At 43.7% G+C, this 11,216-nt stretch overlaps 1 protein-coding gene across 1 annotated transcript; it reads left to right on the top strand.

The window, feature by feature from the left end:
• Positions 1-7,334: 7,334 nt before the first annotated feature.
• Positions 7,335-8,327, top strand: DNAJB8 (DnaJ heat shock protein family (Hsp40) member B8). The gene has a single exon (XM_083419066.1). It carries the CDS (start codon positions 7,537-7,539, stop codon positions 8,212-8,214), a length of 678 nt encoding a protein of 225 aa, XP_083275192.1. The 5' UTR covers positions 7,335-7,536; the 3' UTR covers positions 8,215-8,327.
• Positions 8,328-11,216: the final 2,889 nt, after the last annotated feature.

Raw genomic sequence — 11,216 nt, 5'->3', positions numbered from 1 at the left:
CAGCTTGCCAACAAAGGTCCGTATAGTTAAAGATATGGTTTTCCCAGTAGTGAGGTATGGAAGTGACAGCTGGACCATAAAGAAGGCTGATCGCCGAAGAATTGATGCTTTTGAATTATGGTGCTGGACGAGACTCTCTGCAAGAAGATCAAACCTATCCATTCTGAAGGAAATCAGCCCTGAGTGCTCACTGGAAGGACAGATCGTGAAACTGAGTCTCCAACACTTTGGCCACCTCATGAGAAGAGAAGACTCCCTGGAAAAGACCCTGATGTTGGGAAAGATGGAGGGCACAAGGAGAAGGGGACGACAGAGGACAAGATGGTTGGACTGTGTTCTTGAAGCTACCAGCATGAGTTTGACCAAACTGCGGGAGGCAGTGGAAGACAGGAGTGCCTGGCGTGCTCTGGTCCATGAGGTCATGAAGAGTCGGACACGACTAAATGACTAAACAACAACAATCATTGACTCTGGCTCTGCCTACTGCTGGGCTTCTGTCCCACGAGTGCCAATGGGTGCTACCAGCCACCACTGAGCAAGGTTACATAGAGAGGGGCACTGGATTCATTGCAACTAAGAACTGAGGTGGGCAGGGGCAGGCTGAGAACAGACTGGGATTTGGGCCCCGTTTTCTGTAATGGGGCAGCCTCCACTGATATTGGTTCTCTCCTCTCGTTTGAAGGGGGGGGGCAGAGTAATACATATCCTTCCTGACACGAGATCAGGCGGAAAAACAGCTGCAGGGAAACAGTATCAAGAAAATCTTCCAATCCAAATGTTTCTAATGCTGTACAAGTTTAATGTTTCAAGCCGTAGGCTGTTCATCAGGGGTTCACAAAACTAAAAATATATATAAACAATATGAACAAAATCATATATATATATATATATATATATATATATATATATATATACCATTCATTCCATACAATCAATTAGTATTCACGAAAGTATAATGTATACAGAAAACTTGAAACCCGTTGACATAACTCCAAAAATATTTCTATTATGTGGATGCTCACTAATGGCAGGGAAAGCTCAGATCTTATATCACAGGAAGTTTTGTTCAAAGCATTTGTATTTAAAAAACAACAACCCACAGCATTGTGCCAAAACCCGGATGTCTATAGCTCAGGATGTGATGAAAGGAGACTATAAGGTCCCCAGATAATGTATTAGTCCAATGCAGACAAGTTAAAACTCCAATTTTCATCTCCTTCAGAGAAAATGTAGCTATGCCAAATGTAGCTATATTGAAAAGAGGACCTTTCTGAACTGAAGGCAGTAGTGCCTTTCTGAATTCCTTTTTTGTGTGTGCTTATAGTTGGCTACAAAAATTCCCTTGAAAAAGAACAAGATGGCCTGAAGTACTTTGGGATTTTGATGGCTGCATTTGATTAATGTGTGCTCTGACACGTTGGGCCAGAGACAATCACAGGGGTCAGCAACCTTTTTCAGCTGTGGGCTGGTCCACCATCCTTCAGACCATGTGGTGGGCCGGACTATATTCTGGAGGGGGAAAAAAGAACGAATTCCTATGCCCCACAAATAACTCAGAGATGCATTTTAAATAAAAGCACACATTCTACTTATGTAAAAACACCAGGCAGGCCCCACAAATAACCCAGAGATGCATTTTAAATAAAAGGACACATTCTACTCATGTAAAAATACGCTGATTCCCGGACAGTCTGTGGGCCAGATTGAGAAGGCGATTGGGCTGTATCTGGCCCACGGGCCTTAGGTTGCCTATCCCTGGACCATCACTTTTAAGAGAACTGAAAGCAGTTGGAGGGCTGGGGAAGCATTATTTCTCACGGTAACACCGTTGAGCCCCATTATTGCAGGGGTCGCTAACCTTTTATGGCTGGTGGGCACATGAGGAATTTTGAGAAAGTGGCTTGGGCACCAGTCACAAAAGAGCTGCCACATGGGTGTGTATAATGACAGATACATCTAAAAGAGTAGAAAAAGAGGCAGGACGACAAAATATCATGCTACCTTCTAGTCGCCCCAGCACTGGGAACATGGGCATAGCTGGGGGGGCAAGGAGGAGCAGCTGCCCCCGCTAAATCAAGAAAAACATAGCTAACTGAGGTTCTGCCCCCCTAACAAAAGGCCTGCCCCCCCTAACAAAAATCCTGGCTATGCCCTCCTCTTTTCAGAACCAATGAGTGGGTAAGCATCTAATCCTGGTCTCCAATGAAAGGTTAGCATGTTTAAGGTGCCATGTTAAATGTAGGAGAGGCTGAGCCAGTGCCAACAGGAATGGAGCAAAAAGAAGAAAAGGTCCCTTGTGGACTCGGTTTTTGTGTGGTGTTTAATGAAATCTTTCATGGGCAGCATAGGACGTACTATAAGGCACAGGTTTGAGGGCCATCATTCTCTTTGTGTGGCTGAAAAAGCAGAAGAACCAGGGCTACAATCCGGGACTTGCTTCCCTGGACTTAATGGGACTTACTTCTGATTAGACTTTTCTAGGATCGCACTGTTAATCACTTGCCACTGCCACACAGTAGACTTGTTTGACGTTTAAGGTTCTAGTTCATAGGATTTTGCTGCTGGGGCAGCACACACACCCCTCCATTTGCTGCTGTTTTGTCCCATTGTTCTATTAAAGATTTCAAAAGAACAATGTGGTCACAGCACTTACATATTTTATGCATCGAGGAATAGAGTATAAACCACCAGCAAACTTCTCTTCCTGGCTTTAGACTTTGGTTGTTCTCTAGACAGAGCAAAATAAGAGCACGTATCCCCCTTTAGAAAGCAAGGAAGCGTTCCCTGAAATATCCGCATAATGGGTGGTGGTTTGGGAGAGGCATGGCAGGGGTAAAGAATTTGACGACAGCTTGACTGGCAGAGTGAAGCGTGACCCTTGTTTGTTTGGGTAGTCAAAGTACTTACAGCAAATGTCTCAAGCTCATGTTGTTTTAGATAAAAGGATCCAGGCCTTGTTGTGGGATTAATGGGCCGGCCATAAACCCTTCTCTGCATGACCCTATCAGCACCTCTCCCCATTTTAGGGGACAAGAAAAACAAATCATCACACACACACATACACACACACACACACAAAGGTATGAAGATTCAGTAGAGTTTCACAGCTTGGAAAAGCATTCCTAGGACAGAGTAAATTAGTTTATACAATAAAATACAAAAAGGCGGCAGGATAGCTGCTCAGAGGGCTCTGTATTTTTGGTAGAAGCTTGTTGTTACCGTTATTTATTTTAAATTGGAAAAAGACCCTTCCACTTAACCAAGTGCCTACTGCAAGTTATAGAAGATTTAAAAGTATGATAAATAAAAGTTAAAAGAGTTGCAATCTTGAAAAAGGAAAATGAAAAGTCCCTAGGAAACCACTATCTGCAGCAGACTGAAGTTCAAACAAGATTTGTGACCATTGTTTTATTTTCCTGAAAGCAGTTGTGGCAACAGGGGTAAAGATTTGGATAGTGGCTGAAGCGCTGAAGGAGGTGCTTTTCATGGCAGAGAGGAAAACACACAGGTACAACACAGGTATCATTATTGTATTTGTTTATATCCCTCCTCTTCCCCAGACTGGGACTCCAGGCAGCTTACACCTATTAAAACAAGACAGATAAAATACAAAAAGCTAAAAACATATAAAAGATAATCATTAAAAGATAACTAAACGGTAATAGAACTAAAACATTATAAAATATGAATCTATTAAAAGACAGATAATAAAAACAGCAGAGCACTATTCAAAGCCATTTCCTTTAAAAACAACAACAGTGAGTTCCCAAAAACCTGTTGGAATAAAAGGTATCTGTTTATTTCCCCTCCTGTGGATAATAGGAGCTTCTGGTGGAGATGTGATTTCCACTGGAAAAAACAGCTAGCATTGCCAGAGAAGAGGACGAAAGAAGAAACAGGTTTATATACCATTTATTAATTTATAGTTATAGATGCTGATATGGAGATTTAAATGGAAACACAACACATAAAGGAACTCTGGAAGCTGTCTTATACTGAGTCAGGCCATTGGTCCATCTGACTCATTCCTTTCTGCACCCAATTGGCAGCCATTCTCCAGGGTTTCAGATGGGAACCCTTTTCCAGCCCTATGTGGAGGATTGAACTTGGGACTGTCTGCATGCATGCTATTGTCTATGAGAGGCTGGGTGTGAATACCCTCTTAGTAATGATGGAGGAAACTGCAACAGGGAAAGCATTCCCTCACAGCCTCACTACAAACTCCCCTGGCTAGTGTGGTGCTGTGAGGGCAGGACCAGGGCCGGATTTAGGCCCTAAGCTACTGAAGGTAATGGGGCCCTTTATATGCCCAGCTGTCCTGTGTCAACAACAAATTGTCACTGTTTTTTGTGTTGAACACATGCTATATGGTAAGCTATAGACCTAATAGGTATCTAAAGCCATTTGCACATAACAAAATATGTATTTTATCAAAGTAATTGTTGAACTGAAATTCAATTAAGAAGTATATTAATAGTGAAATTATTATTAAGCTCTAACTTAAAGATTTATTACTCATTACAAACTTAATAATGCAAACACATTGGCATTTGGCAATAACAAATTTCCTTTAGAAACACAATTTATAAAGACTCATAATTTCTTGGGGGGGGGGCAAGAGAGTGGGGCCCTAAACTATAGCTTGTTTAGCTTATACTTAAATCCAGTACTAGGCAGGACTGGGGGGGGGGGGGGCAAATATCCAGAGTCCCACTCAGCAGAATGAGGAGGAGGCCCCCCAAACTCACCCCATTTTTCAATAAGTGAAGTAATGCACAGTGTCATATAAAGAGGTGAGGTCCTGACACCGTGAGACCCTTATGTCCAGAATCTAAAATTGCCTTTGTGCGCCACTGTTGCTGACAAGCAGAATGTGGAACTGTACACCCACCACATCTCAGCAGCCAAGAGGGATCATGCAGATGTCAGCTGCGACCCCCGTTTGGTTTAGCATGGGGATGCGGCCGTTTGCAGTTGGAATGTGAAAGGTTTTTCAACCCCAATCTGTTTGACAACTTGGCTGTTGGAGGTGGGCTATACAGAGCGAGAGAAATGCCCTCTGGAGATGTATGATCATATTTATCATACATGACCAGGGCAGACGAAGGCACCAATAACTTTGTCCATCTGGCATTCTGGAACAGAAAGCAAAGTAAGGGGAGAGGTGGAGGTGGAGTAGAAGCTCCAAGGATAATAAGCACCATTAAGGTTAGTCTGTCTCATGATTGTTTCTTATTAAAAAGAGACTGCACTTTATCTGTGCAGGATATGCTGTTCGGATGAGGGAATTAGCAGAACGACTGCCTCCATATCATCTAATTAGCAAAAATGTTGATAAGCAGATACAATCACATATGATTAGGATCCTTTTTAAAAGCCACTCCATTAATTAAATAGACAGAGAGGCTGCCTCCAACCCTCGTGTGCCACTGATTAGAATACAAATATTTACACTAATCTCACCTCCATCAGCCAGGGGACACTTTTGAGTATTTTCAGTGACATCTGATTACTATTGATTTTCATCCCCAATGTCAGGCCATTTTGTTAGTATCTGAAAGTGCTGCCTTCAGTTTCGGATGCTTTAAATCATGTTAAGGGTTTATCTTAATGACGCTGCTGATAACCACTGCTCAGGTCACTCGTACTTTCTCTTCAAAGAACACAGCCTGGGCTGGTTTTTATTGTTTGTACTTGAGATTTAAGATACGAAAAACATTTCTCATTTCAAAGCCTCGGCTCCTAGGGATGGGGCTGCCTAGCTAGTTTGTGTATCTAGTTATTTTGTGTGGGCATCTCTCTCGTCCCACTCTTGATTTCTTTCTGCCCCCCTCCCCGGTCTCCCGCACACGCTCCTCCTTTGCTCCACAATCCATTCTAGCTTATAGCAGTGGCGCTGGAGTCGCTGATAATCTCTGATGCCTGCTGTAGACCCTGGGAAATGGACAGTGAGCTGCTCCCATTGAGAAACGCACACACTTACTCTCTGCCTACATTTCAGGCTGGCCAGTGAGCGAAACCCTGGGAAAACAATCTTAGATAGCAAAGCAACTATATTGGTATACCGAGCAGCAGGATTGAACTGGTTGGCGGCGAAGATGATGATGATGCACAGTATCTAAGTGAATATAAGCACTCCCCGCAGTACATACAGGATAGTGACTCTGCCCTGTACCATTCCCTTTCCTCCATCCATGTCAACCGGCTGAAGTGGATGTGGAACCAGCAAGTTTCACATTCTACCCATCAGGAGCCCGGCGGCGGGCAGACAAAAATGTATCTTTCATATGACAAGGGCCTTCCCCTCCACCTTCCCACTCAATGTACGGCGCATACGTTCTGAACGAAAAGCATATGCTTATCAGAGCGTGATCTAACTAAGACATTGCCTGTGGTTAATCACTAGTGTTGGGAGATGGTCATGGACTAAGGCATTTGACTGGCAGAGGAAAAGACAATGCGCACCCACACACCCCAGTGCCACACTGGTGATGGGGCATCGTATTCCACTGCACCCAAGGACAGCAGTCTAGGCTAGGGAATGAAGGGCAGGCCACATGGTGCACAAAGCTTTGACACCTTGTTGCTGCTCCCTGCCTGAGGCAGTTGCCTCATGGTAGAACCAGTCCTGGTCATAAGCAAAGTTGCTCACTACTGGTACTGCTCAAACATTTGAATTATATGATCCCCCTTGAAGCGAGCCACCCAGAGTATCACTATCCCATCATTCCCAGCACCTGAAAGACATGAGCACTGGGGGGCTTTTGTGAACTGAGGTTGGTCAATCTACTGTCAAGGTAGTCTAACAATGGGGTCAAGTTTCTCCCCTGCTCAAGGGGCCAGCTAGTGTAGGCCAGGCTTGCTGCCTCGGTTGTGCTTGTCAAAATCTTCTGCTTTATATAACCACATGTAGAGTGAAGCTAAAGGATCCAAGAAGCTAGGGCCATGCTGGGCACCTAGATGCAGACAAGCAGGAATGATGCTATGCCCTGCAGTGCAATTTATCTTCTTGGGAACAAAGTGGTCCTTCACTCATGGTGTTGAGGGTATTGTAGGAATATATGCTGTTCTCCTTTGACTGGGGCTAGCATGGCTAAGGTATTTCAGACAGCTGGATCACCTGGAATAGTCCTAAGAGAGAGGTGCCTCCTCTGGAAAGTTTATAGTCTAAGGCATCTGCAACAAGTTGCATCATAGATGTGAAATATGACCTTTCCAGAGAGCTCATTTGCGCAACACACCTACTGATAGGACTGCAGCAGGCCTCAAATGCACTAAAAGTCAACTGTGTGCTGATTGGCCGAGATGCTTCTGACCTCACAATACTACTCAGCAGCCAGCGCCTTGAAATCAAACAATATGAGCAAGCAGCCTTTCTCTTTCCCTTTGGCACCAAAACCATTACCATTGGGCTGTGAGGAAAGAAGCGCCACAACCAAAACAACGGGATCCACTGGATCCGAACCGCAAAGGACCTTGTGTCCCCAGGGAAAACCCACCAAATAATCTCTAAATCCAGCCAGCCTTTTCTTTGGGATGGTTAATTATTACGAAGTCCTAGGGCTGCATCAAAATGCCTCGCAAGAAGATATTAAGAGGGCCTACCGCAAGCTGGCACTGAAATGGCACCCTGACAAGAATCCATACCACAAGGAGGAAGCCGAAAAGAAATTCAAAGCGGTCGCTGAGGCCTACGAAGTTTTGTCTGATCCTCAGAAACGCGCTCTCTATGACAGGCCTGTCAAAGAACCAAGGTTTAGAGGAAGAGGCGCTTCTGGGGGCCACTCCCGCAGCCCATTCGATTTTGACTTTGTATTCCGCAGTCCCGATGAGATCTTCAGGGAGTTTTTTGGAGGAATGGACATCTTTGAGCATGACTTCTGGGACAACCACTTTGACGATGACAGTAACAGGGAGGAGAACAGAAGCGGCTTGCAGGGACCCCTGGGTCTCTTTTCGGGATTAAGTGCCTTTACTAATTTTGGATTCAACTCATTTGGTCCTGGCTTTCACACAATGGTCTGCAGGTCCTTTGGAGATGACAGCAGTGGAACGCACAACTTCAGATCCGTCTCAACTTCTACCGAAGTGGTCAACGGGCGAAGAGTCACTACGCGAAAAATTGTTGAGAATGGGCAAGAAAGAGTGGAAATCGAGGAGGATGGCCAGCTGAAGTCCATAAGAGTAAATGGAAGGGAACAGCTGAAATGCTAACACCGCTCCTCATGCCTGTCCCAAAAGCAATATCCAGCTGCTTGTACGATCTTAAATGGAGTCTTGTTCCGTAAAACCGGAATCCAACTAATAAACTCCTTCATTGAGTTCAAGACATGTTTGGTAAAGACTTCTTAATTACTTTGAATAATTTTGCACCAATGTAGGGGCACGTGGTTTATTTTGAATAACTCCGAAATTCTATTGAGGAAACCAGTGTGACCAAGGATAGGCAAATCTGTTAATTCTGGTTACTCTCGGTTTCTCATCTTTCCAGTCGTAAGCTCAGTTCTTCACATTTCCACATCAGTTTGCGCTTTTTTCATGAAAATTTATCAGCATTTTATTGTAAATCTCTCCTAAAACACACAATAGCATGTCTAATATAATGCAATTTATCTATTATTTTCACCAATATATGCTGCCTTATACAGATCTTACCCCCAAATAAACATTTTGTTGCACTTTACTTAGCTGGAGGACATCACCGCAAAATTCAGAAAATTGTGAATTTCAAAGGATGTTTGTGTTTCGGTTCACAGGTTGTTTCAGAAAATGTAAATTTGGCAGGTTCACTTTTAAATGCAAACTGAATTGAATTTCTTTCCCCATCCCTAACTTTGACATACCTAGACCTTGGCATCCAGGAATTCCCCTTTTATACCTATTTTATTTTTCCTTGCCCACCAACAGATATGAGGACCTAAGGGGTCCAAAGACTCCTGAAATTTTCTCTGAATTGACACTAAAATTATATCCTCAAACTTGTATAGATCAGCAATAATCTCTAATGCAAAAAATCTCTTGGATCATCACTCTTAAAAAAATTTGAAGTCCAGGTGGTCACTACATGTCAGCATTCCCACTACAATGAGTTCCCACTATGGTACTAAATGAAACCCTCAAGTATGAGTTCCCTACCTATAACCTTCAATATAATTGCTTGAAAGTTGGAAAATATTTGCATTACTTGTTCATCTTGTTTCAAAGAGCAATATTAACAACAATAACCAAGTTAATTCCTTGTAAGCCCTCTCAAGTGGACGCGGGTGGCACTGTGGGTTAAACCACTGAGCCTAGGACTTGTTGATCCGGAGGTCGGCAGTTCGACTCCCCATGACAGGGTGAGCTCCCATTGCTCAGTCCCTGTTCCTGCCAACCTAGCAGTTCGAAAGCACGTCAAAATGCAAGTAGATAAATAGGTACTGCTCCGACAGGAAGGTAAATAGCGTTTCCATGCACTGCTCTGGTTCGCCAGAAGTGGCTTTGTCATGCTGGCCACATGACCCAGAAACTGTACACCGGCTCCCTCGGCCAATAAAGCGAGATGAGCACCGCAACCCCAGAGTCAGTCACGACTGGACCTAATGGTCAGGGGCCCCTTTACCTTTAAAGCCCTTTCAAGGTTTGTCTTCATTCTTCTGGAGGCAAGAATAAAGCCGGTGAAACTTAGGCAGCTACAGATTCAAGAACACTGAGCTAAGAGGAAGCAACAAGTTGGAAAGGACAGGGTTAAAAGGGCAAAGATGAAAGGTTAGCTATGTCACACTTAATAGGAGAGTGAACATAACTCAATTTTTTTACTCTTTCTCTGATATTTCTATTAGATAATAGGCAACAATCTAATTACGAAGCAAATATTACTTGGAAGGCTGCTTAGGTATCAACAACTTACAAAGTTCATTTTAAAGTTAATGAAATGATACAGTAGGCACTAATGTGGATATTTCTGTCATCACAATATATATAGAGAGAAAACAACTGAATGTTCCTGGCATGTTTATATTCCATCTTTGCTCTAAGGAGTTCTTTGTAGCATACAGGATCCCTCTCTTTTTATTCCAATAACAACCCTGTGAAGTTGGTTAGTCTGGCCTGGGATAAGAGCTCAAAGAGGTAGGGAAACCTCCCTCTCTCAAAACAGCAGAACTCAGAGGTCATTCACATAGCATGTGGGGTTACATGGAAACGGCAGAATCAAATCCTACAATTGGAATTTCACCATATAGTCCAAACACTGGATAGCTCAGTTGGCTAGAATGTGATGCTGACAAAACCAAGGTTGCAGGTTTGGTGCCTAAACAGCCGCATATTCCTTTCACTGAAGGACGTTGGACGAGATGATCCTCAGAGTCCCTTCCAACTCTACAATTCTATGAGCTAAAGCTTCTCTGAGAATGTAGTTCTCACAGGAAGTCAACTTTTAAGGAGCTTCAACATTAGCCATAACTTTGTTAATGAGGATGCTTTCACGAGTTGTAGTTTTCCAAAATACTGGCATACTTCGTTTGAAAAAGATACAAACACAGCAAAGTGGCATCTTCTGTTGGATCAGTACTGTCCAGTAAAAGGGGATTCATTTCTCTCTTATTGGGGAACATGACTCCTAAGTACAGTGGTGCCTCGCAAGACGAAAAGAATCCGTTCCGCGAGTCTCTTCGTCTAGCGGTTTTTTCGTCTTGCGAAGCAACCCTATTAGCGGATTAGCGGATTAGCGCTATTAGCGGTTTAGCGGCTATTAGCGGCTATTAAAGGCTTAAGAGATTAGCGGATTAGCTGCTAAAAGGCTATTAGTAGCTTAGTGCCTTAGAAAAAGGGGGTGGGGAGCAAAAAAAAATCGCAGGAACTCGCAAGACATTTTCGTCTTGCAAAGCAAGCCCATAGGAAATTCGTTTTGCGAAGCGAAGCACCTCCAAAACAGAAAACCCTTTCATCTAGCGGGTTTTCCGTCTTGCGAGGCATTCGTCTTGCGGGGCACCACTGTACCAAAATATTAGGGATGCCAAAGACAGTTTCTTGTTCTAACACAACCTTCCCTAACTTGGTGCCTTGCTGATGTTTTGGACCATTAGCCCTAACCAGCATGGCAAATCATCAGGAACTGTTGGACCAGGCTAAAGGCCCATCTAGTCCAACATCCTGTTCTCACTGTTGCCAAGCAAATGCCTACATGAAGTCCAACCACATCTGGGAGGCACCATTGCTAATATGCAACTCATGAA

Source organism: Podarcis tiliguerta (assembly GCF_965153285.1).
Source record: "Podarcis tiliguerta genome assembly, chromosome: 2".
Lineage (NCBI taxonomy): Eukaryota > Metazoa > Chordata > Lepidosauria > Squamata > Lacertidae > Podarcis > Podarcis tiliguerta.
This window is presented reverse-complemented; position numbering and strand designations above follow the sequence as displayed.